The sequence below is a fragment of the Lissotriton vulgaris genome, chromosome 3_1, assembly GCF_964263255.1.
Source record: "Lissotriton vulgaris chromosome 3_1, aLisVul1.2, whole genome shotgun sequence".
NCBI classification, from domain to species: Eukaryota; Metazoa; Chordata; class Amphibia; order Caudata; family Salamandridae; genus Lissotriton; species Lissotriton vulgaris.
The window spans coordinates 91,319,800-91,346,934 of record NC_141689.1 but is presented as its reverse complement, the minus strand read 5'-3'; the positions used below and the strand labels follow the sequence as shown (position 1 = coordinate 91,346,934).

Sequence of the window (27,135 nt, the reverse complement as noted above, 5' to 3'; positions counted from 1 at the left end):
ATGCAGGTTTGGAGGTGGAGATTAGTTTGAGAATCTCTGCTTCAGGGATGGGGTTGAAGGATTTCCAGGTTTTTCTGAGGTGCTTAAGTGTGCTGACTTCGGCCTCTGAGGCTAGGCTTTTGCAGGGGGGATGGAAGTTGATGTTAAGTGAGAGCTCAATCTTGGTGATTTTGTTGTTGAAGAAGTTGGCAAAGTTGTCGCACAGGTCTTTGGAGGCCTGCACTGAGGTTGCAGAGGGCTTGGAGGTTTGTTGCCTGATGATGTTAAAGAGTTCTTTAGGTCAGTTCTTAGCGTTGCCCAGAGCAGAGCAGAAAAAGGTGGATGTTTCGTTGTTGATGTGTTGTTTGCAATTCCTTCGGGCTGCTTTGAGTTGTTCGAGTATGCATGGGGAGGGGTTGTTCCTCCATAGTCGTTCTATAGCTCTTAGTTGCCTTCTTTTGGCATTGATGTCCGTGTTGTACCACACGGGGGGGCTAATTGGTCTAGGATGGACGTCATAGTTGTGTTGTAGTGAGAGGTGAATTCCGTGGTAGAGAGATCACCTGTGGAGATAGGAAGAAGCGAGCTTACCCTTTCCGCTATGTCGGCCGAGGCGACCTGAGTTAGATTTCTTGTCCATATTGGGAGGTCTTGAGTGGGAGGTTGATATGTGATCGGTTGGGTGATGCGGAATAGGATTAAGTGTGGTCGGACCAGTCAACGGGTAGGATGTGGTCAATTGTGATTATGTCGCGCTGAGCGATAATGGCATCTAGGATTGCTCCTTTGTTAGGGGTTTCATCTGAGCAGTGTTGTGTAAGGTTGAGCTGAGCAGCAGCTCATTAAGGTTTCGGATTAGCGAGTTGCTATTTTCATTCCAGTGTAAGTTGAGGTTGCCCAGAATTAAGTTATATGCGTCTCGGAGAGCACAATGCGCGATCAGGTCGGACAAGTGCTCGGAGAATGTGGTGGTGTTGCCAGGAGGATGGTACAGGAGATGGCAGTGAAGTGTTTTGTTGTCGGTTGTTTTAATGATGGAGGTAGGGCATTCGAAAGAGTTATATTTGAAGGTGTTGATTTCCGTCACGGACATGTTGTTGTTGTGAATGATTGCTATAGCCCCGTCTCTCGGTCTTTTCGATCTTTGTTGATGACAGCAAAGCCTGGGGGCACAAGAGTGTCCATGATTGGTGGCGAGCAGTCATTGAGTCAGGTCTCGGTGATGAAGGCTAAGTCGATCTCATGGATAAGGATGGATTTTGCTAGCTCTGTGGCATGTTTGGAGGCTTATCTGCAGTTTATGAGCATGCAGGTGGTGGAGGGTGCCACTTTTTTTTTGCTTCTTCTTCAGCGGGCCATGTCTGCAGCCTGTCACAACTTTTGGTTTTGCAAATATTTACATCCTAACCAAGCCCTTCCACAATACCTTAAAGTGTGAATTTTCATGAACTTAAGTATACAGGATGTGTCTTAAAACCATGTGTATCCCTTGCAGAAGAGTGAATGAAATAGCACTGCAGGTATTTATGTCTGGCTGAAGACTGCTATGCTCTGTAAGACGCACCTAATACAGTAGATCCGACAAGGAGGATGGTACAGGAGATGGCAGTGTAGTGTTTTGTTGTCGGTTGTTTTAGTGATGGAGGTAGGGCATTCGAAAGAGTTATATTTGAAGGTGTTGATTTCCGTCACGGACATGTTGTTGTTGTGAATGATTGCTATACCCCGCCTCTTTTCTCTTTTCGATCTTTGTTCATGACAGCAAAGCCTGGGGGCACAAGAGTGTCCATGATTGGTGGCGAGCAGTCATTGAGTCAGGTCTCGGTGATGAAGGCTATGTCGATCTCGTGGATAAGGATGGATTTTGCTAGCTCTGTGGCATGTTTGGAGGCTGATCTGCAGTTTATGAGCATGCAGTTGGTGGAGGGTGCCACTTTTTTTTTTTGCTTCTTCTTCAGCTGGGCCATGTCTGCAGCCTGTCACAACTTTCGGTTTTGCAAATATTTACATCCTAACCAAGCCCTTCCACAATACCTTAAAGTGTGAATTTTCATGAACTTAAGTATACAGGATGTGTCTTAAAACCATGTGTATCCCTTGCAGAAGAGTGAATGAAATAGCAATGCAGGTGTTTATGTCTGGCTGAAGATTGCTATGCTCTGTAAGACGCACCTAATAAAGTAGATCCGACAAAATGATTCATGTTTACAAAATCAACACCAGCCACTAAATGCCATCAGTCAAGACGCTGGGCCAACAGCCAGGGCAAAGATTTGGATTTGGAGTTGGGTGAAAGGACCTGCAGTGTGAGTTTTCATATTGAACAACCAGGAAACATACATGCCGTGCCTCCCATGTTAATTGCTTCAAGCAGACATCTGTCACGAGGGGAGAAAACATGGCGTCGCCCTTGCAGTTTCGACAGAGACAGAGCGTGTGAAGTTTGAGTCTGTAATTTAACTTTGGTCCAAAACGGTTGTATGACACGGGCATGCATGACTGAACCTCCGCCCCTTCCCATAGCCCTGGCCCACCCCTCCCTCCCGACGCTGGCTCCGCCAGCAGGTGAAAAATAAAACAATGATAGATTATTGTTATATTTTTCATCTGCTGGCTCTGAACCAGTGGTGCGGCGAGCCGCCCCTGTAAAGAGGCCCGGGCCGTACTGGTCATAGCGGGCATCAGGCGTTTTCGTGGGAGGCTGGAAGGGTAGGGCTGGCTTTGCAGCAGTGGGGGCTGTTTTTTTGTTACCGAGGGCTGGTTTTGCAGAAGTGGGGGCTGTTTTGTGTTACTGAGGGCTGGTTTTGCAGCAGTATCGGCCCCAGTAACAAAAGCAGCAGTGCTTCACATTTGCATCCCCCACACCCCGCCCAAAGGACTGCTTTGGGTTCCCAGTCTGGCCCGGGTAAAGGTATGTCCCATGTTGCCGTTTCACCCAAAGGAAACATCCACCGTTGATGGCGGGTGGCCACCGCCTGACCGGGCTGCTCTCTGGTAAGCAGATTTCCTAGGTGGAGTGTTTGCACGCCGTTGGCCATGTATGGAACAACGTTATACAGAAGCTTTTGCATGCAGACCAAAAAGTGCTTAATTCTGCCTAGGAATAACATTTTTAAACTATGTGAGCACTGTTTTTTTAAGTTTTTTTCAAATCTTTTTGATTGATTTTCCACAACCATAGCAAGCGAGTGGACTCCAATCATTCATACAATTTAGATCAAGGTGCTTATCGTACTCAACACAAAATAACAACAGCAAGAAACTTATAGTAGCATTGCAATTCACCCAGTTGTTTGTCTAGCTCATCCCAGCATTTGTTGCCTCCCATCTTTCTTGTCCATGGAGAGCGCGTGGCAATAATTGCTAAGGATTGGAAAAACCAATGCATTATGGCGCCATCTCGCCCCTTTGCCCAGCAATGCGATCAGCCAATATCCAGTGGTGGCCAGGCCTGCCACTATTAGGAAGCATCACGCTCTCGTCCAATTCTTTACCTGCACCCCTCCCCTGGTCCCGGACAGCCCCCCTCCAACCCCTCCACCCCCCCAGGGACTGTTCTGGTTTCTACATTGTAGGAAATCTACCTTTTCTGTGTGTTCACTCTGTAACATTCACCTTTTGCTGGATTCTATATTTTTGCTAGTATTAGAACTCTGTGCACTTCAACACTTCAATAAAGAGAACAGTTTTCCCTCAGTGGCCACAATATTTCAATACAAATATGTATCCACTTTTTAATGTAATATTGGTGACAGATACACAACAATCTTATTCATTTTCTTCAAAGAAGTATAAAGTTTTATTCATTATTTCCAAGTTATCATTTCTTTTTTATAGAAGTCTTTTCTCATATTTACTCACAAGTGGAAAATTTCTTTTTTTTATAAAAAAGGTTTTTTTCGTATTTGATTCATAGATAAATTTATAATTCTTACAGATAAAAGAGAAAGCACAATAAAATAAGCACAATACATAGCTATATACAAAAAAATATACATTTCACCCAAATAATTACGCCCCTGGTAATAAACAATCACAACATTCTTACACAGTCACACCCTCACTACATTCATCACCACAACATCTGAAAAAAGGAAACTGAATCCAAATTGGCAGAGACACCCTGCCAATCTGCAGGTCTCAAGGCACAGTATGAGACCCCGCACTTGGTTGACGCGTGTTTCGGCGGCACAAGGCCACCTTCCTCAGGACCTCTTCCAGATAAGCAAACACCAAATATCCAGGGGACATTAAAACGATAGATTACTAGACCTACCCTTTAGGGAGGGTTTCAGTAGTTAAACCTTATACTGTTTCTGTATATCCTAAGTCAAAAAGATTCCAATATGGCTCCCCACAAGAGAGATGCTGGAAGATCGTGTTAAATGTCCTCGTAGGATCAGATCATGGTATTCTCCTCAACTCTTTAAGTAGGCTTGTACTTCAACAACATCGATCTCTCCTGTCCAAAACTTATGTCCTTTCCGGTCGATTGTGAGGCAATGCCTTCCAACGTATACGAATCTCTTGATTCCAAAGTAGATGCGGGTCAGCGTGTCCCTCTGCTTCGTAACACGATTTGAGGTAAAGTGCCTGAGCTCCTCCTTTAAATATGGTCAGATTTGCATATTCCGAATTGATATATTTAACTTACATACAAGTCCCTCATACATGGAACAAAATGTACCAGTGGCCTTTAAGTTAAATGTTACTAGTGGACTGCACAATATATTGTGCCTTCCACTACAGTGCCAGTGTACAAAATTTCTTCAAGCCTACAACTGTACCGTGACTGTGGCAAATTAAACACTGTAATTTAACCTGACAAAATAAACCCTTTTGACAGGTCTAAACCTCCCTTTTAAATATTAATGTCACCCCTATGTAGGCCTTGTAGTCCACGAGGCAGGTTGCCTGGCATTTAAAAGTAGGACATGTAGAAATGTAATGTTAGCATGTCCTTTCCATGACTAACTCTCAAAAGCGATGTTTTACTGTGGTACTGGTAGGCCTACCTGTCTTATGTAGAAACCCAGAGTACAGATAAAAATTCGAATATTGCATCTCGAGAATAAGACTAGCCAGAAAAATGACAATTATTTTTACTTTTGATTACAACAACATTCAAAGGTGAAGTTGGATTTTTAATAAATATTAAATAGAAGTAACTTTTAGAAAGGTACCTTTTTACTGGCTGGAGTTACTGGAGGCTAATTTGCATTTGCTGTTTAACTTCTCTCAGAGAGGGATTAGCATCTGAATATTTGTGACAAGGTGTGAAATGCCTCCTAGGATGTTGGTTTGTTCTCTTTTATTGTGGACAACTAGCAGCCCGTCCCGACGTTGTTCGGGAGCAATCATGGCTCAGGTCCCCCGCCCGCCCTGACGTTGTGCAGTATTATGCCTCTATGTTTACTTTGTATGCTTTTGTAACCTGCCCACGTCACTTTTTCCTCCTGTAATGCCCCGTTTGGTACCTTCTCCTGATTGTCATTTTAGCTTTAAGTTGACCGCTCCACTTTATACGCTTTTGTAACCTGCACACGTTTCTTTTTCCTCCTGTAATGGCCCGTTTGGTACCTGCCCACGTCACTTTTTCCTCCTGTAATGCCCCGTTTGGTACCTGCCCACGTCACTGCCCACGTCACTTTTTCCTCCTGTAATGCCCCGTTTGGTACCTTCTCTCGATTGTCATTTTAGCTTTAAGCTGACCGCTCCACTTTATACGCTTTTGTAACCTGCACATGTTTCTTTTTCCTCCTCTAATGCCCCGTTTGGTACCTGCCCACGTCACATTTTCCTCCTGTAATGCCCCGTTTGGTACCTGCCCACGTCACTGCCCACGTCACTTTTTCCTCCTGTAATGCCTCGTTTGGTACCTTCTCCCGATTGTGTTTTTAGCTTTAAGCTGACCGCTCCACTTTATACGCTTTTGTAACCTGCACAAGTTTCTTTTTCCTCCTGTAATGCCCCGTTTGGTACCTGCCCACGTCACTTTTTCCTCCTGTAATGCCCCGTTTGGTACCTGCCCACGTCACTGCCCATGTCACTTTTTCCTCCTGTAATGCCCCGTTTGCTACTTTCTCCCGATTGTCATTTTAGCTTTCAGCTGACCGCTCCACTTTGTACGCTTTTGTAACCTGCACACGTTTCTTTTTCCGTTTGGTACCTGTGGCTCGCTCACAGCTCCTCTCCGCCGCCGCTCCTCCCTCACGTTTTCTTTGCTCACTGCTTATTTGGCGCCCTACCTCATCCGCCACTCACTGCTCCTCCCTGCCGCTGCTCCTCACTCCCTGCCCGCCGATCCTCACCGCCTGTCCCCCGCTCATGTCCGCTGCTCCTCCGCTCGTCACTGCTCTTCCCTGCGCTGATCTCCGCCGCTCCTCGTCACCGGTCCTCGTCACCGCTCCTCCCCACGCTGATCTCCGGCGCTCCTCCCCGCGCTGATCTCCGCCGCTCCTCGCGCTCGTGTACGCCGCTCCTGATGTAAGCACGCACGTCGCGGCCGGCGCTACTTTGAAGGGACTACTTTTTTTTAACTTACATTTTTTAAATAACATATTTTTAATTTATATAGCCTATGTCCATCTGCACACCCTGAGGATTACAACGATGTATCGGGTGTGTGGATTGGCGCTGTGGTTCCAGAGTTTACCCGCCTCAAAGCCTCAAAGTTCTTCCTTTATAATAGTAGTATAGATTACTGTTTCAAAGTGAATATGAATTCTGAACAGTTATGTTTACATGCTTTTATGAGGTAACAAATATTTGCAAGTCTTGTTACAATCGTGCAGGTACAGAATCACAAAAGTGGACACAGGTGGAAATGTAAGCGCTGCCTCCTGCACTTGTCATTGGTCCTCTATGGGAGGAATGGTGGAATGGTGACATACAGGAGCTAGCAGGCCTCAGTGAAAAATGTTTATAAGCCTCTTTGATGGAACCATCTAGCATAGTTGAGGAGGGCTGGTGACAAGTGTTTGTGAACCTTTTATTGGTATGCACTGTTATCCATGAAATAGTTCTCACTTTAAAACCAAGATCCAGCATTTTTTGGTCGTGCAGCTTCAAATGTGGGTACTCTGACTAACCAAATGTGCACAGTCTCTTGTGGTACCATCTACTACCCTACATCTCCAATTGCAGAAAGACATGTATCTGTTCGAATGTAAATATGCAGATGTGGAAATTCCAGTTAATCACTCACAGTTGGTTTGTACTGTATCCTGTTATAGCATGTGGGATTGTGGGCAATGAACGAGTGCCCAGTGGGGAAAATTCAAACTAAAATGATTTAGAAACAATGATTTCAGAAACAATCACATCTCACCAACCTTGAAGGCACTGAACTGGTTGCCTTATGAAGCAAGAATACACCTTAAAGTGGCGTGCATGACGCACAAAGCAATTCACAACAATACACCCAGCTACTTGGCGCTAAAGTTGGAAAAATCAGGAGGCTGCAGACAACTACGAAGTGCGAGCACTCTACTTCTGAAACCCCAATCCTTCAGGAAGAAGAGAACAGGCTGTAGAGCTTTCTCATGGATTGCTCCAAAGATTTGGAACTCTCTACCACCCTGAGTGCGTGGAATCACCTCCCTTACTGTATTAAAAAAGGAAGTAAAAAGTCTATTAATGAACAAATTCAAGTCCTAAATCTAAGTATGGGACGTATTTGACTGTTTGTCTTTTTATCACATCCCCTGTTGCTCCACAATTGTTTGCTGATTAATGTTTTTCGTTAGATGTAGATCTGTGTGGCTGATAGCTCAATGTCTATTGTAAATTGTTCTGCAGATGTTATTGCTCTATTATGACAAATTGACATTTTGTTTGGGTTGACTACCTCTTCCGCTGTTTATTCTTCTATTGTAAAGCGCTCTGATACCCTTGTGGGTCACGTTCGCGCTATATAAGACTTTATAAATAAATAAAATAAAATAAATTTAAAAACCAATGCCTAGTTGTGTGATTTAACTAGAAAGAAATGGAAGTTTGCTTACATCAGTTTATTTTACGTCAAAACCACAAAATGGAATTAACTATTGGTGCTTCGGATTTGTCCCCAAAGTACAATTTCCCATCCCAAAACTGTCTCAACTCATATTTTCTGCTTATTTGTCACCCAGCTATTGTGGAGTGCAGCAAATCATGGGGTTTCTTGTTGGGCAAGAAAATAAACCTACAACCGGTTCCTTGGCTAAATGTACATAGCATCAGCTCAGACTTCTGAAAGGTATCAAATCCCTCATTTTAGAACTTTCTTCTACAAATGAATTCAACCTCATATGATTTAAAGACTGAATTGCAGTTACTCACTATTTGTAGAACTCCTAAATCACCTCTAATTTGTCACTAAGCAGCATTACATGCAGCAGCTAGGCTGGCTATGGATGCAAGAAAATATAACACATCTCTCCAGCCTTTATTACACAGGTGGTTCCCCAGCAACGCAAGCCGTGCCTGACTATATGCTAGCCTGCATTCCCTACAAGGCACTTCTATCTACCTCCCTAACACACCTAGCGCAGAGACTAGGGGGCAGATTTACAAGAAACTGACGCATCTGCATAGATGCGTCAGTTTCCTTGCGTCAGCACCGAATGTCCTTGCGCCACTATCGATGCGTTGTATTTACAATACAGTGCTCCATGGCGCAAGGATTAAGAGATCCATCAGAAATTCTGGCACATCTGTTGGCGCAAAAGTGACACATTGCTGGAGTTGCTCATGAAAGTGATGCAACTCCAGCAATGCGCCACAATAGATGGGTGAGTACCATTCAAAAATCCCTGCAACATTCCTTACGCCTGGTCTGAACAGGCGTAGGGATATAGACGAAGCGAAGGTGTAGAGTGACGCAGTAAAATATTGTAGATTTCACTGAGTCAGTTCTACATGGCTTTTTGCGTGTGAACGGCCACCCTGCGTACATTATACCTGACGCAGGTATATTGTGACGCAGGGCTTTACAATGTGACGCATCTCCCTAGATGCATCACGTTGTAAATGGACAGCAACATTTACGCCGCAGCTGTGTCACAAAAGTGACGCAACAACGGCACAAATGTCACGCAAGGGCATTAAAATCTGCCTCTAGCTTTTTTAGTGGGGCAGTTACAGCTTCGGAGAGCTAAGTCCCTCCTTCTTAAAACCCCAGCATTTCTAAAGTCAAAGGCCTAGATTTACTATGGGTTGTGCTAGCGCTCGTGAGGCATTACACCATTTTGCACTGCACCTGCAGGCTTTTACAAGTATAAGTACATCAAAGAAATGCTTTGTGTTGCTTTGAGCCACGCAAACATATAGGTGTAAAGCAGGCCCCTCAAGCCACAACCTTCCGTGCCCCACCCACCCCCCCACCCCTTCACAGGGGCCCCATTCAGCCCAAGGTCAATGATTAGTTGTGAGATATCGGAGTTTCAGGGGGACCATATCACATTCTGCATGGAGGGCCCATACTTTTGCGTTACGCCAATGCATGGACCCGCATGAAAGCTTATTAAATAGCCCCCAAAAACTCTAAGGGTGTTCATTTCTGGAGTGCCCCTGCGGTTTGGAATTCTATGGCTACATGGAATAGGTCATTAACCTTTAATATTGCTTCAAAATCACCTCACATCCTGATGGTTGTGTATCTGTACTTACACAGTTTTTGTGTAAGTTCCAGTAACTGTAATTCATTTTTCAGCACAGCATTACCTACTGCCTGCATATCTAGGTTACTGTGAATGTTGTTCTTGACTTACATACATAGAAACGTCAAAGAGGACAGTCTCCTCCAAATGTGCAAATGTAGTGTAAGTTTGTAGTGTTTATTTTTTTTGGGGTGCTAGTGGGTAATTTTAGAGTTCAGGGTGGGTGTGGGTTTTAGGGTGCCAATGAGTAATTTTATGGTTCAGGGTGGGTTAAGGATTGGGGTGTCAGGGGGTAATTTTAGGGTTCTAAGCGGGTATGGGTTTTGGGATTCCAGGGGGCAATTTTAGGGTTCAGGGTAGGTATGGGTTTTGGTGTGCATGGGGTAATTTTAGGGTTCAGGGCAGGTGTGGGTTTTGGGGTGTCAGGGGGCAATTTTAGGGTTCAGGGGGGGTATGGGTTATGGGGTGCCGGGGGAATTTATGGTTCTGCATGGGTATGGGTTTTGGGGTGCCAGGGTTAATTTTAGGGTTTAGGGCAGGTGTGGGTTTTCGGATGTCAGGGGGCTATTTCAGGTTTCAGGGTGGTTATGGGGTGCCAGGGGACATTTTAGGGTTCAGCATGGGTATGTGTTTTGGTGTGCCAGGGGTAATTTTAGGTTTCAGGGCAGGTGTGGGTTTTGGGGTGTCAGGGGGCAATTTTAGGGTTCAGGGTGGGTATGGGTTATTGGGTGCCAGCGGGGAATTTATGGTTCAGGGTGGGTATGGGTTATGGGGTGCCGGGGGGGAATTTATGGTTCAGCATGGGTATGGGGTTTGGGGTGCCAGGGGTAATTTTAAGGTACAGGGTAGGTGTGGGTTTTGGGGTGCCATGGGATTAATTTTAGGGTTCAGCGTGGGTATGTGTTTTATAGTGCATGGGGTAATTTTAGGGTTTAGGGCAGGTGTGGGTTTGGGATGTCAGGGGGCTATTTTAGGGTTCATGGTGGGTATGGTTATGGGGTGCCAGATGGGAATTTATGGTTCAGCATGGGTATGGGTATGGGTTTTGGGGTGCCTGGGGTAATTTTAAGGTTCAGGGTGGGTTTGGGTTTTGGGGGGCAAGGGGGAATTTATGGTTCAGCATGGGTATGGTTTCTGGGGTGCCAGGGGTAATTTAAGGTTCAGGGCGGGTATGGGTTTTGGGGCTCCAGGGGGGTGATTTTAGGGTTCAGGGTGGTATTGGGTTTTAGGGCGCCTGGGGGTCATTTTAGGGTGTGGGGTGGGTATGGGTTTTGGGGTGCCGGGGAGGGATAATTTTAGGGATAGGGTGGGTATGGGTTTTGGGGTGCCAGGGGTAATTATAGATTTCAGGGCGGGTATGGCTTTTAGGGTGTGAGGGGGTTAATTTTAGGGTTCAGCGTGGGTATGTGTTTTGGTGTGCCAGGGGTAATTTTAAGATTCAGGGTGAGTATGAGTTTTGGGGGGCAATGCATCAAGCTAACAAAAATGTGTGCTTTAATTGTTGTCCAGTTTCAAATGCAGAATTCACCACATTTTTTTCTCAGCTTGACCTGAGCATTAACCGATCCTGATTATCTGCCATTTTAGCTCCGCCCCATTGATTTACATTAGCCACGCCCCTTTATCTGCCATGTTAGCCCCCCCCAAAATTAAGACCTAGTTGCGCTCCTGATGTATTGTATGTGTTGTAGTTGCATTTACATAGCGCTTTATAGCATTTATGTAGCACTTCCTTCTCCCGATGTGTCATTGAAGCACTTTAAGCAGGGCAGCGTACTGATTCATACCCCAACTATTCATAGTGTGCCACCTTTGGCCACTGTCCTGGTTTATTGTGGGATATTCTGTTCTACTTATCTTTTATTTGACTTGTCTTACAATATTTTATCTTTCTCATTTGTAACATAATCTAAAGTGCTTTGTCACTTTCCAGTACCTGTCCACATCCTAGACAAACAAACAAGTCGACCATATGCATTTTAAAAGGTCAGTTCAATTCACATTCCCACGCCACTACTGCAAGCGCCTAGTGAATAATTTTAATTTTCTGACCTTTTGACATAGCTCTGGTTATCTATCATAGGTGGTGTTCTCACAGCCCCTTCAAGCAGGCATTCCGAAAGGGCGCCCACAAAATCCAGATGCTAATGAAGGCTCTGAAGCGCTATATACATTCTGCAATACAATACATACTCAATGCGAGAGTGCTCGAAAAGGAGTCATGTGTTTATGGTAATTAGCATACTAAGGTGTGTGTTTATAGTAATAAGTGCATCGAGCCTCATGAACTATTTTACTGAATGTTTTACGACCTAAAAGCAAGAGCGCCTTTGGGGCTCCAGCGGTTTAATCTCTGGCCCCCTGTCAGTGAAATCAAACCTTGGAAATGCCTGGGTAATTGGAAACATCTGTATCAGAGGCGACGTCGACGTTCACCTCTGAACCCCAGCGTCTGGCGCGAGGCAACCGGAGCCAGCATCAAAAAAATCCCTCCGCGGCGGGCAGGACTGAGACGAGGGCCAGGCCCGGCAGGCCTCGCGCGGGCCCCGCGCCCCCCAGCGGCCGCGAGCGCGCCCTCGCGCCATGCAGAGGCCATATCCGCCATATTGTTCAAAACAATCAGGCTCATTTCCTACAGGGCTGATGGAATGTTGGAAATATGTCGGCGAGAGTGCACAGGTCAAACATCCTGGGTACTCACCGGGCCGCATGCATGCATGCAGTATACTCACTTCCAGCATTCAATCACTATTAATGCTTTTAGAGTTTAGTTCCGATGTAGTAAACGTTTTCTGAAACATTTTATAGTCGTCTACACCTAGCCCAGTGGTTCTAATCTTCATGCCAATGAATGCACGAAATCCCTGCAAGTTTGACTCAATTCTACACCTTGTTAGAACAATAGCCTGGGGCCTTACGCACTTTAAGTAGGTAACATAAATACAAAATGACCACTAAAATTATGTGATTTTGTGTATAGGTATGCTGCATTTACCAAATAACCCTTCAATTGCTGCATCATCTGCAGATTTTAACAAACAAATGTTGTTTGTAGCTTAAATGTATCAAAATTATTAAAATTGTGATGATGCATGGGGAAACAACCATTAGAACGTAGTCATTACAACACACTACCTATACCACGCGGGTGTTACAAAACGACTGCATTTACATCGCATGCCATTACAAAGCATGTCACTACAACGCATGCCATTACAATGCATGCCATTACAACACATTATAAGGTAAGTAATGGATTTTTTAAATTAGTTTTAGGGTGGGTATGGGTTTTGGGGTACATAGGAATAGTAATTTTTACCCCTACACTATCCAACACTTACCCTACTGTTGCACTCACTGGAGTGGGAATAGTAATTTTTACCCTTACACTATCCAACACTTACCTTACTTTTGCACTCATTGGAGTGAGAATAGTAATTTTACCCCTACACTAACCAACACTTACCTCACTGTTACCCTAAAAGTATTTTGCGTTGTAATGGTATGTGTTGTAATGGTATGCGTTGTAATGAAATGCGTTGTAAATGTATGTTCTAAAAATGTGTTGTGATGGCATGCGTTGTAAAATCATGCGTTGTAATGGATGTTGCGATGTAAAAACCGCGTTGTAAATGTTTGCGTTGTAACGTGTCCTATTCGACGTATGTTGCCACGCAGTGGAAGGCCCTTGCAGTCAGAGGCGCAATTAGAGCCACATTTCGGGTGGGGGCTACTAAAAATTTTGGAGGGGAGCTAATTCTACCAGCTATAGTCAGATTGGAGCTGCAGGGGCTCTAAGAAGGGGTGAAAAAACAACAAAGCCTCTTTAGCAAGTAAATGGTCTTTTATAGACCTGTGAAATACTCAGGTGCAGCTGTGTATGTGTGCCCAGGAAGCTGTTTCCGCCCGGTCTGATGCACATGACAGGGAAGTGTGGGGGGATGAAGCCCTTTCAGCCCAATTAGCGTTGCGCGCCAGCTTGCAGTGGTATAGCTGGGGGTGTGGGATGTGGTCTCTGGGCAACACTTTGTTTTGTGGGCGGCGGTGAGCACAAGGAGCGTTTTCTTTTTTGTTTATTGTATTCTCCCCCTGCTCTTCGTCGTCTGTTACTTCCCACCCCTATCAAACTCAGGGATCACCCCGGCAGCAAAAGATCTAGCTACACCACCAGGCCCTTGGCAAAGGTTAACTGATCGTCTTTTGGTTGCTTATTACTGTATTTGGGTGTTACACTGGTACTAATGAGGTGAAACCTTTTGCCAGACAGTGTTAATCTAAGCGAAAGTTACAAAATAATGAAACAGTCCTATTACAAAATGTGCCACATTATGTTGCATAGTTTACTTTTTTTTGCTACATTGTTTAGTCAACCCTGCCACATAATTTGTTCATCCTCTGCCTCATAATTCCAGTGGGCTTGAACTACGGTCACCCATGTTAGAGTGCACTTTATTTGGAGTCAATATTCTACATGTAATTGAGGGTCCGAGGCACACATGTGTGAGGTTTTGTTAGAAAGACGAGGGTAGCGGTGAATGGACTGTAGAACTGGGCCTGGCATAGACTTTTAACAGTCCTTGGAAAATATTCATGTAGAATAAAATAACATGATCTGCATTTTTTAAGCACATGAGCACCCTAAGGATTTATTATTATAGAACTAATTTGTATTCAGTGTATTGACCTTGCAAGGATGAAAGGCTGAGTAGAGCCTTCTGTATTTGAACCTGCGACCATGAGGTCAACCATAGGTCCCTTAAGTGGAAGTCTTATAAATTGGATCAGGGCCGGACTGGCCGTGGCAGGCATCGGAGTTTCCTGGGTGGGCCGTCAGGGTGGGGGCTGGTTGAGGACCCCTGAGGGCCGTTTTCGTTTCCAGGACTGGTTTCAGCCACCTGTAACAAAAGCAGCTGCAGTGTTTTCCACGTGCACCCTCCCCCACCCCCACCCGCGGCCAGTCCGATATTTTATTAGTTTTTTATTTTTACAAATTAAGCACGATTTTCTGCTTTTAGCATCTGCTGTTTCAGACAAATGCCTGGCTACGCCATGTAAAATGGCCAACGGGGGCCTAGAATGTGATTGTGAAAGCACATGAACTCTTATGGAGTGATCTACAAAGGTGTCAGTACAGTTTAATCTACATTCATGCACACACACAAGTTGGGACTTTTTTTCATCTAATAATAAAGAGTACCCTGTTCTTGAATAGCAGTTCACACTGCATTACTGTTTGTATGCATTGTAAATAACAGACATGGCTACTCCTCAATTTAATGGTACTGAATATATTGACCTTGGAAGAATTAAAGACTAAGTTTACTGACTCAAGATTAAGACTAATTAGATTACTAGATATCACTGAGCCATTTTGCTGGTATTCATATATGTGTGAGCAGCAGGGCTTTAAGTGGGCCTGGTCTCACCGGTGCTGATCACCAGCAGTTTTTTAAGGGGCCCTCGAAACGGGTCTCTATGGGCTCGATTTTGTGCTCTGGAACAGCGGTACGTTCTTTTCCGGACTGCAGTGACAGTCGGCACATCGATGTGCACGTGCTCACACTGCTCACTTCTCACTAGTGGGGAAGTTAAGGCATGATGTCATGACAGGTGAGCCTTGTAGGGGAAGGGAAATCCTTTAAAGAGTAATTTTCTCTCTGGATTTCCCTTCTCTTTTTGAAACTCAGGAGCAGCAACATTGTCGTGGTGTCACCAGGGCTTTAAGTTGAAGCTTTTTCAATATTATATACAAGCCATAGTTGCTGCTTATTTATCTTATGCAACTAACAACCATTGACAGAGCCAATAGTAGGTATGATGTTACTTGTTGTATCATATATCTGGATGCAATGACAGAAACAGCAAAATACAAGCCAGGCGGCACTCTATACTAAGCATAGATTTTTAGGTTATGTGTTTTTTAAGCCATGCCCTTAATTGAATTGACCACGCCCCCTTGAGACCCCCCAGTTCTTTCATCTCACTTGAAGCCCTGTGTGTGAGTATGACTCATGGGTAACCTACACAAACATGCATGGTGTGCGCACATGTACACAAGTCACATACATTCATATGTAACTCTACAACAGTGTATCCTACTCCCTACATATGCATAGTCTATACTCAGATGTGCAGAGTGAAATATGGGTTTTGATGCCCCTCCTTTCCCAGAAGAATGGCAATAAATAGCATAATAACACTGTGCATCATCGCCCCACTGTCCAAACTGACATGCGCATTTAGGTTTCTCCAACCCAGCTGTATTGCACAGTTGGGTTGCGCCTGTGCGTGTGCAATCGTTAATCCTGCCCACTCTGGTAAATCCCCACGTTGCTCTCATACGTGAGAGCAGAGTGGGGATTGGATAGGGAGTCTGTGATGCTGTCCCAGTTACTGCTGGGACCAGGAACAGAGGAGCACGATGCGGCCAGCAGCACCAGGTAAGCCTTTTATTATTTTTTATTTATTTTTAATCCCGCTACTGATTAGGCTAATAAAATGCACAGAAATAATAATTGCGCCAGTTATTGTTTACTAAATTGAAAACTTTCGTTTTAAGATATGGTGTTATCCAAGATCTTTTAATTTTGATAAGATGATGCATATAATTAATACATAGATATAGGAGGGTCTCCCAGACATCTTCTTCTTTCAGTGTGTTGTTGTGTCATGCACGTTTTGCTTCCCTCCCTCTCCCCCACTCCACAACACACAGGACGGGCAATGGGTCAGCCCATGAGAGCTCTTGGCTCCCTTAACTATGGATGACGGCATTCTGCCTGAGCTCCAAGTGCACTGCTGCCTAAAAAATAGTCCTCTTGAATGCCCACAATGGTGTTATTTTGTTTTTAAAAGTTTGCTCATTTTTGTTTATTCTGCAAGAACCCGGCAGCACTCCAGACCCAGAAACAGGGCTATCACTGCAGCTTGTAATGAGGGACACCCTGCACAGACACGTCAAATATTGTTAATTACTTAATGGATTTTAATCCCATTCAAAGATGACTGCCTGTGAATACATCGTCAAATGCGTTTTCAACCCATTAAAAGATGGCTGCCCTGCATGCACATGCAGAGCCGGCTCCAAGGCAGGGCGACCGGTGCGATCGCAACAGGCGCTGAGTGTGGCTCACCGGTTAGAGGCGGCAGACCCGAGAGAAGAGGACGGCCCGGGACCAGGGTTCGATTCCCGGCGCGGCAGGTTTCTGGACCAGGGTCAGCGGACTCGATAATTCTCTCGCCTCGGTGCCCACTCTGATCAGCGATCACACTCGGCAACTCTGGGCACTAGCTTGCCTCATCTTCACTAACGGCCCCACCAGACCGCCGGGGATGCCTGGTCTCACCCTGGAGATACCCATTAAGGGACCATCTCTCAGGGAAGCCAGGAAGGGTTTCGCAGCGGTCGAAGCGCCTTGGGACCCTACGGGTAAGTAGTGCGCTATATAAATGCCTATACATTTACATTTACATCAGGTGGGGGCATCCTGTTTGCAAGTGTATTATGGTTTGAAAAGCACCTTCTACCACATCCCTAGCCTCCAGCAATTTTCAGGCCGCAATAAAAATGGCAAGATAACTCCGGTGAATAATGCTCTTCCTAGAGAGAGATCGGAGGTTTGCTAGTGGAAGTTTTGACTCATGGTAAGGTAGCCCAGTGGGTTAATATGCCTGCTGCAAAGAACGTGTCCCATGCAGATCACAACGTGTGCGTAATGTAATTAGGTCAGTGGGCTACTGCTTTTGTCTGAGAGATCCTTTTGTTACTTGCAGTTGAAATCCTCAAATAGAACAGTGAAGTATTAACCGTCGTTAAAGAGCTGCATGCAAACCATAATTATTAGATTAGAGTAATATGTTTTTTCCCCAGTCTTTCATTATCCTAAAGCTGGAAAAAGGCTTTATTTGGATAGAAATCAATTCTGATTAATAAAGAGAACCCTCAACCATGATGTCACGTTTTAAATTCTGAGTTTGCGCTTCTCCAAACCAAGCACTCTTAAACTATACTGTCTCCCAGTACGGATGCCATGTGTCTCCTACACCTTGTAGTTCTCTGAAGTAAATATCATTTCCTATACATTGATTTTAGGCGTGGCCTATGCAGGTAAGAACGGTGGGGCCGGGTGGGGAGGGATTTCGACAGACGATGATAAGTGGTTAATTAATTATTCATTTAATTTTCCCTCGTCATTGTCCATCAAAATCCCCCCTCACTTGGCCCCACTGCCGCCTCCCCGCTCTTACCTGCACGGGCCACGGCTGATTGATTTACACACCTCTGATTGTCTCGGTGAAGTGTGTGTGCAGTAAAGTGCTCTGACACCCTACACTGATATGAATGGTGCAATAAAACAAATTAAATGCATCTGAGAGAGAGTGGTTATGGAGACTTGAGGGGCACTGTTAAAGGGTGGTAGTGAGGGAGTCCGTGGCGAAAGTAGTCACTGGGGGGGGGGGGCGCCAACAAACATTGTCGCACCGGGCGCCACCAGTGCTTAAGGTGGCCCTGTGCACATTCACATGCATTTGCAAGCATAAGTGACCTTTTTTAATGTTTCCATGGCCATTTTGTAATGTTTTCGTAATGTCATGATTCATAATAGCATTATAAAATCAAGCACATACAGAGTCAATAGGCTGCCATCCATTGCAGACCTATTAGCTTTGCTAATGTTTGTTTCAATTGTTTATGCCCATCCAACATGTGAACGTCCCCATAGTCAATGGTTAACGCATGCTTTAAGCCTGAAATTTCCATCCACTGTGCTACACCAACTGGGCTCCTGAACATAATAGAAGCTGTCTCTTCAGGGGCTGTAGTGAAGGTGCAATGGGCCAGCCTGATCCTCAAGTCCTTACCCGTACTCCTGTCTCCTTTGTGTCAGGTGATCAATATGTCCCTGTCCAGAGCAGTTGTTCCTACGACCTGGAAGCAAGCGAGGGTGACTCCCCTGTTAAAAAAAGATTTCCTTGGACACAGCGCCATGAAACCACTTGGTGTAAGTGCGCTTAACAAACATATTTTTTTAACACAGCCAAACTAGAGAATTTCCGTCCCATATCTCTCCTGCCATGGATATCTAAGATTGCTGAGTCCCATGTCAATTCCATCCTGACACGCATCTGGAAGACAATAACATCTTGGACATCTCTCAGAAATGCTTTCGCCCTGGCCACAGTACGGAATCAGCCCTCCTAGCAGTGACTGAACATCTAAGAGCCGCACTGGATGAGGGACGTACGTCGGCACTGATTTTATTAGTTCTCAGTGCCGCGTTTGATACGGTCTCTCACCTGATTCTGCTGCAATGGCTGAAGGAGGCGGGGATCTCGGGTACAGCCCTGGACTGGTTCGCCTCCTTCCTCTCTGAGAGGACCTTTCAGGTGTCGGTCCCCCCTTTTTTCTCTCGGATTCACACTATTCAACAAGGGGTGCCACAGGGCTCAGCATTGAGCCCTACGCTGTTCAATTTGTACGTGCAACCTCTAGCAGCAGTGGCCAGGAGCAGAGACATACAAATGTATGACGTTACAACGCATACATTTAGAATGCATGCCTTTACAACTCAGTTTTTTACATCGCAACATCCTTTACAACGTATTCTTTTACGTAGCATTCCATTGCATCGCATTTTCAGAAACTACCTTTACAACGCATTCCATTACATCGCATTATACCTTTACAATGCATACCATTACAGTGAATACCATTACATTGCATTTAAGGTAAGTGTTGAATAGTGTAGGCGTAAAAATTACTATTCTAACTCCAGTGAGTGCAACAGTAGGGTAAGTGTCGGATAGTGTAGGGGTAAAAATTACTATTCTAACTCCAGTGAGTGCAACAGTAGGGTAAGTGTCGGATAGTGTAGGGGTAAAAATTACTATTCAAACTCCAGTGAGTGCAACAGTAGGGTAAGTGTTGAATAGTGTAGGGGTAAAAATTACTCTTCTAACTCCAGTGAGTGCAAAAGTAGGGTAAGTGTCGGATAGTGTAAGGGTAAAAGTTACTATTCTAACTCCAGTGAGTGCAAAAGTAGGGTAAGTGTCGGATAGTGTAAGGGTAAAAGTTACTATTCTAACTCCAGTGAGTGCAACAGTAGGGAAAGTGTCGGATAGTGTAGGGGTTAAAATTACTATTCAAACTCCAGTGAGTGCAACAGTAGGGTAAGTGTCGGATAGTGTAAGGGTAAACATTACTATTCTAACTCCAGTGAGTGCAACAGTAGGGTAAGTGTTGGATAGTGTAAAGGTAAACATTACTATTCTAACTCCAGTGAGTGCAACAGTAGGGTAAGTGTTGGATAGTGTAGGGGTAGAAATTACTATTCTAACTCCAGTGAGTGCAACAGTAGGGTATGTGTCGGATAGTGTAAGGGTAAACATTACTATTCTAACTCCAGTGAGTGCAACAGTAGGGTAAGTGTTGGATAGTGTAGGGGTAGAAATTACTATTCTAACTCCAGTGAGTGCAACAGTAGGGTATGTGTCGGATAGTGTAAGGGTACTAATCTTTGAAATGGTATGCGTTGTAATGACTTGCGATGTAATGCCTGTGTTGTAGTGACATGCAATGTAATGGCTGCGTTGTAATGACATGCGATGTAAAGGATGTTGCGATGTAATGACTGCTATGTAAAGGTAGTGTGATGTAATGATTGTGTTGTAAAAGTTGTTTACCGTGACAGACCTGCGCGTCAACATAGTAGTCTCAAAACTACCCACAGGGTGGGGGTCATAGTGACCCCCTAAAAGATACCACTCGAGAAAAGACTATGTTGGAAATCTGACTCGGCTGGTGCATTTGCTTTGGGGAAAATTGGGCAACATCCTAGTCAACATATGATAGTCAGTTATTTACAGTGTTGCTATCCTAAGCACTTTTGTACAACACTTTTACACAGAGTTATTATTACCCAGTCGAGATCAGCACTCATGTTACTGATCTCAGAATAAAGAAAGGCTGAGTCGACCGTGCCAGGATTAGAACCTGCGACCTGCGGAGCATAGTCAAATCTCAGCAGGGAGTACAGAACTCACTGAGCTTCTTTACTGGCATGGCTGAAGTGTGAAAATTAGTCATGCAATTATAAACTCCTTCTTCGAAAGCTCCATCATCTCTGCACTGATGCCTGCCAATGACAACCAAACATGTTCACATCCCACCACATAATCAAACTCATATCCGGTCGTCTGATGCATGGGCATCGTCTGAAAGGGCACTTCCTTGGTCCTAAAAGTTGTCTCATAAATCAGGATAGAAAAAAAACAAGGCTGCCCTTCTCCTCTCTGACAAATGGACCTGCCACAACATGGTCACAGCAGACCCAATTTTAATAAAATGAAGGCAAAGTAGGCAAACACCAACACAACTTATGTGGCAGTTGGCTTGGTTTGGCCGGAGCTCCACGCTACAAGCGTAACACGGAGTGGGCAAAACGCCACAAACTCCGCCGGAGGAACAGAATTTATCACCCACCCCTAAATGAATTTTATTTTTTATTTTTATCCCCATGGGGAGAACATTTTTCCCATGGAGATAACCCTTCCCCTACACTGCATGATGTTTAGCTGTGTTCTATTCTTCTGCCAATCCTCAAATGGGGGTTCCTCCAGCCCTTCACAGAAACAGATCAGGCTGTACTGCAGCATGAATGGAACCATATAGGAGGAGCATGCAACCTGACAGGCATAAACAACAGCAGAGCAACTCTACCCAGAGAGCAGCAGCTGGCACCATAAGTGCAAAAGATCATTCTAGCCGCTATCTCTTTTCATTTTTTTGTACTGCTGTTCCGATAATTTTTGTAATGATTGTTGAAAATTAATTGAAATTTGTATTTATAACCACATTATGGCATGCCACCGGGCCATGTGGATATTATTTCTAATCCCAAATAGAAATCACATCTTAAGATGTGTAATGAAATTTTGCATATTTGCTGACATATGTGAGCTTTCTGTCTGACGTTTGTCCACAAATAACACAATACAGATTTCCATATTATGGAGAATATTGTATTTTTTTTCTATCTATTATACTTCTTTCTTACTTAGCGAATGTACTGGCTTCCGATTGAAGCCAGGATCTCCTTTAAGGTTCTTTGCCTGGTTTATAGGGCCTTGACCAGAAAAGAGACGGGAGGAATAAAAGATCTGCTGGTTCCATATGCTCCTTCTAGAAACCTCCGTTCTTCCAATAAGCTCTTGCTATCAGTCCCTCGAGTCCGAAGAGCTAAGTGGGGAGGTAGGGCTTTTTCCAGCCTTGCTCCTAGATGGTGGAATACTTTGCCTTGTGAAATTAGGTCCCTGCCATCGATGCAAGCCTTTAGAAAGGCCCTGAAGACATGGCTCTTTGGCAAAGCTTACCCCTAGTTTTTGGGATCTGCCTCTTATGATTCTTTTTTGATAGGCGCCTTGATGCGTCCGGGCTAAGTTGCGCTATATACGTTTTTATTCATTTCATTTCATTACTGCAACCCTGAAAAAGTTCATTGGCATGTAAAGCATCAGCGAAACACGTGTCGGCATTCACATGTTCTGATTCAGCCAATAAAATCAATGAATGTCAAGTTTATCATGGCTAATCATTTGTTATGTGAACAGAGGAGTGTGTTATATTACATCTTTTCAAAACCTATATGTGTATCCACTTATTGTCCATCAGCACAGCAGAACTTTAGCAAAACAGAACCACATCACCACCCACCCTCCGCGCAACCGTCCTGTCCCACCTTATTATCCTAATTCTGCACTTATCCTAGAATGACTTGAGGTTGGTTCTCTTGTTGACTCAAAATGCCCCTTTCAGAATGTTCATCCTCGGGCGGTGTAGGCGCCTGTCCATATTTTCCAATACCACCGACCCACCGATGACATGGCCTGCTCTTTACAAAGGGGCAGCGTAAAGCATACAGACCCAAAATAGTCTGTAAGTGGAAGAGGAAGGGAGACTTCCAGCAGGGCTTTGTAGGGGCTTCCTGCCATTCACCAGCTGTTCTGGAAGCCCCGCCCACACCCCCATCTTGTATACTGAAAGAATAGGTGCGGCTTCCTCCACAGCCACTCACTCTGGCTCCAGAAGGAAAATATTTGAAGAACCATATCCTGGAAAAGGGACATTAATAGGGTGAATAGAAATAACATGCTGTGGAGCTAAAGCCACCCCTTGGGCACGTCAGACTTTGATTTTCGACCAATGCACAGCGGCTTTAAGATATGCGAACGAAATAATCACTTTACAGTTGTTTCAAAGATTAGACGCATGCGCATAGCTGCTTCCATCTGATGTGAAAACTCAATTTATTTCTCCATGACTCTGTATTGGTTAAAATCAAGTCACAGTTTTGATCTGATGTGGCTAATTTCAGCCTTTTACAACCTAGAGGTGCAAGTCTCTGAAGTCCAAATTCCCAAACTCATGAGGCCTGTTGCACAGCATTATTTTCTGTACAAAATATTGATTCCTGGGTACCTTTTTGGTCTTCTATAGCCCTCTGGTATTATATCCTTTCTTTGATTTTATCTCAATAGTTTGGAAAAAAGACAGCCTTCTCAGTTTCAAGGTGCACCTTCTCGTTGGGTGGTATCTTGAAAACTTGTCTATGTGATTTTTTAAATTAATCACACTTAGCCACATTTAGCCACGCCCCACTCGTAGCTGTGTCCACATTGCTTCACCTAGTTGTTTTTCCAATATCACTTTAACATTTAGATTTTTGTTAAGCGATATAGTGTCATTCGTTGCTTAATGGCATAATAATATTAATGTGTTTTTATATAGCACTGCATACCACAGTTTCTTAGCGTTTCTAAGCATTTAAGTAATATGTTTGAGTCATGCCTAATTTAATGGTACTGAGTTTATCGACCTGAGAATGATGAAAGACCTACTTGACCTGAATTCATTAGCTGCAGCCCACACCACTATTTCTGCTTAGCTTGGTGAGTCATGCTTGCAGCATGACATCCTGCAGTTAAGCGCTTACATTTCTTTGACAATTCAGAACAATGTTTAACATGGTATTTTCTGTACATATGTCAAACTATGGTGCAATAACAAAAGTGCAAATACCAATTTTGGGTAAACAACCTTTACAACGAAACTTTTACAACGCACTACCATTACGACGCAACCATTACAATGCAAACCATTACAACGAATTGCGCTGGGGGCGCTCTAGGATAGGGAATAGATTTAATTTACTATCCAACACCTTCCCTACTATCCACGGGGACTGGAGTTGGAAATAGTAAATTAAACTATTCACTATCCAGCACCCCAAAGCGCTATGCGTTGTAAAAACTGCGTTGTAACGGCATGCGTGGTAAAAGCATGCGTTGTAACGTCATACATCCCCAATTTTGATGTCGAATTCCAAACAGGTCACGGCTATGGGAGTTTACAGTGGAACAACCAGAATTCTATGTCTATTTTTCTTTACCAAGCCTTCATGTGTTAGGGCTTTCCATCCAAAAATGCTGCATAGGCCCTTTCGAAAGATCAAGAGAACTTTGGGCTTGCAAACCTTGGTAAACAGCAACAAAAACTCTCATGCTATTATTAAACCCTGATAACCCTAATGCAGCTCTTGGAGCATCCACATTCGTAGTCTATAAAGAGCAATAAGATGTCCCATTATCCAACCTTTGGGCATTAGATAGCCCCACCCTGCACATGGTTGGGTTGGATCTGATATGCACAAGACTCTACTGTAAGCTATCCAAGGTGGTCGAGTTTGCGATTAAGTCCGCTAGAACTGAGACCATAGGCAAATGCAATTGACACCACGTCTGTCTGATGGTTGCCTCGTCTTCATGAAAGTGCTGCGACTCCATGCAGCGGAAAGGGGCTAGCGAAATAAGAGGTATAAGAATGAAAACTTGTAATAACCCATTGTCAATTGGTGCCAACTATTCTATATTAACTAGATTGTTATTGGCACAGCTCCAAACACACCTCAGAAACCTCTCTTGATATTCCAGGCCTCCAGCTCAAACCTAAGCATGGGCCTACCAACCTAATCAAACACTTCCCAGCAAACCAGCCCGTGTTGATGTCTCGCCGACTTCTTATAAAGATGACGTACACCCACACACGGATCACATATGGATTACCATTTCAAAACCCAACTTGTTATGGACGGATCCAATTATCCCCTATGCCCAAACATATAGTTCTTTCAGGATTTGGTGTGAGAGCATGTCATCACTGGCAGCTGAAAAGGAAATTGTTCCCTAGAATGTGTCGTTATTCTACAAATCTCTTTTCTTTTATAAATGGTCTTTGTACCACTTATTCTTCAAGGAGTGTGAAACGATGGGGAAATCTAAGCAGTTACCTTCTTCCTTCTAAAAAGGGGCACATCCATGTCTTAGATGTCAGACCAGCCGAAGCAGAAATATGACCAGAGTTTAAAGAATTCCTTACACTTCTGATATCAATGGTAGAGTGAATTTTTGCAATGCCGTCAGCTAATAGTAAACTGGAACATTTTAAGTTCTTTACCATATACTTTGTTTAACAGTGACAACACAAATTGTGTTTGGTCCTGTGTGGTATCTACATGTTTGCATTCCATGACTTTCCTTATAGTCTTACATACATTTATTCTTGTAGGATAACAAAGTTAATTTCTGAGAACTACCATCTTGAAAAACCCTCTAACGCCAAGTTTATATCTAACTTGTCACATGTGGGTCCATCTATTACACCACAGTGTCTGCAGGCTCAATATAAGGTATTTCAGAAAGTTTCCTAATGTCTTCCCTCACTTCACCACCACACAATCTGTACTACACCAATAGAAGGTTGTACTAATTTCCTATCGCAACCTTATCTCAGATTTAGCCCAATTAATTTCTTATCCTTCATATTCACAAACTAGCTCATATGGCATCACATAAGCATTAGTTATGCCCAGGAGTTTAGAGTAACATATACATTCTATCCATTGATAGCTTATGTTATGATCAGTTCAGTTGTCATATGATCCATTGCCCTAATAGAACTAATATTTCTTTAAACTTTGAGATTACAGGCCCAGTAATCGATAATCGAATATTTGGTCTCTTGGAAGACGTCTTTGGCAGCAGATATTTGAAAGTCAGAACAAGACTGGGCCCGATTCACAGGACTAACTTACTACAAAATCCTAAACGTACTACTTTTGGTATTCACAGAAGGCATTTAGTAGTCTTAAATTAGGATTTTGTTCCAAATTAGGATTTTGTCTTAAATTAGGATTTTGTCCTAAATTAGGATTCTGTCTAAAGTTAGGAGTTTAACTTAAGTTTGTCTTAAGTTTAACTTAGGACAAAATCCTAATTTAAGACAAAATCGTAATTTAAGACAAAATCCTAATTTAGGACAAAATCCTAATTTAAGACACAATCCTAATTTAGGACAAAATCCTAACTTAACACTACTAAATGCCTTCTGTGAATACCAAAAGTAGTAGATTTTGTCATAAATAAGTTCTGTGAATCGGGCCCACTGTCAACAAAACTAAGGGTTTTTTGAGAGAGCCACACTTGTGGTAGAGGGGTGATGGCCTTCGAGGGCCGAGATCCCTCCGCGCATCCAGCCCTGGGCATGGCTCCCTCTTCCGCCTAGATTATGGAAGCCAGTGTGCCCTACCGCAAGATCAGCACATTGTATGCCAGTAACATGCGGATCTTAGCTGGCTTGAGTCGACATAGAGAATGACGAGTTACTCACGTCAGTGTTCATCAGCCAATCTTCGATAAACACTTTATAACAAAAGTGGGGGAAGGGACAAGAGCCACATTTGCCTATTTTAGGCAGTTATACAACCAACAGGGCTCATATCAAAATGGCTATCTCCAGGTTTCATTATCTCTTGAGCCTGGCTTTAAAAAAGAGAACTGGGTGGAAGGGGCCTTGACATGAGGCCAGTAGGAACCATGGCACCAGTTTTCTGAAAGGTCTAAAGCTATTGTAAACAACAGTATCATCTTACAAATTCTATCAAGCAGAGTAATTGTGCCAACAAAATTATTGCAAAGAGACAACGTACTATCACAAGCAGAGTAATTGTGCCGAAAGCTTGCAAACAGACAATGTATTGATGCAACAAAATCACATAGTCAGAAATAAAAATAAAAAGCATTACAAACTAGGAGAAATGAGTAAAGTAGTCAGGGCCTGTATGAGCTGGATTTAGGGTTAGGCCCAATTTAGTGGTACACAATGAGATTGCAGATTATTTTAGGCCCATCGACGTCGTTATGTGCTTACCTATTTGAAGGCTGTTCATGCTGGTGTCTAGTAGGGTTGACATCTTGCCTCACCAGTAATGCTACAAAGAAAGAACATACACAGAAAAAAAATATTAGGGTGTATTCTTGAAGAAGTTAGAGCTAGCATTGAAAATATCCTATTTGTCTGATTACCTTTTTTTTTAATTTCCCCTCACATTATTGATTATTTTATATTTTATAAACGTGTACTGATGTGTAAAAACAATGGAGAAAACTAATTTGCGGCATT

General features: G+C 43.8%; 1 protein-coding gene across 2 annotated transcripts in view; it reads right to left on the bottom strand.

Annotated features, from left to right (window-relative positions):
* Nucleotides 1-27,135, bottom strand: part of HSPA12B (heat shock protein family A (Hsp70) member 12B) — a 331,731-nt gene that overhangs the window by 217,216 nt on the left and 87,380 nt on the right. For both annotated transcript variants that reach the window (XM_086960132.1, XM_086960131.1), the window contains exon 2: nt 26,884-26,944. In XM_086960132.1, the coding sequence (XP_086816258.1) occupies nt 26,884-26,926 (43 nt within the window). In that variant the 5' untranslated portion in view covers nt 26,927-26,944. The remainder of the gene's footprint in view (nt 1-26,883; nt 26,945-27,135) is intronic.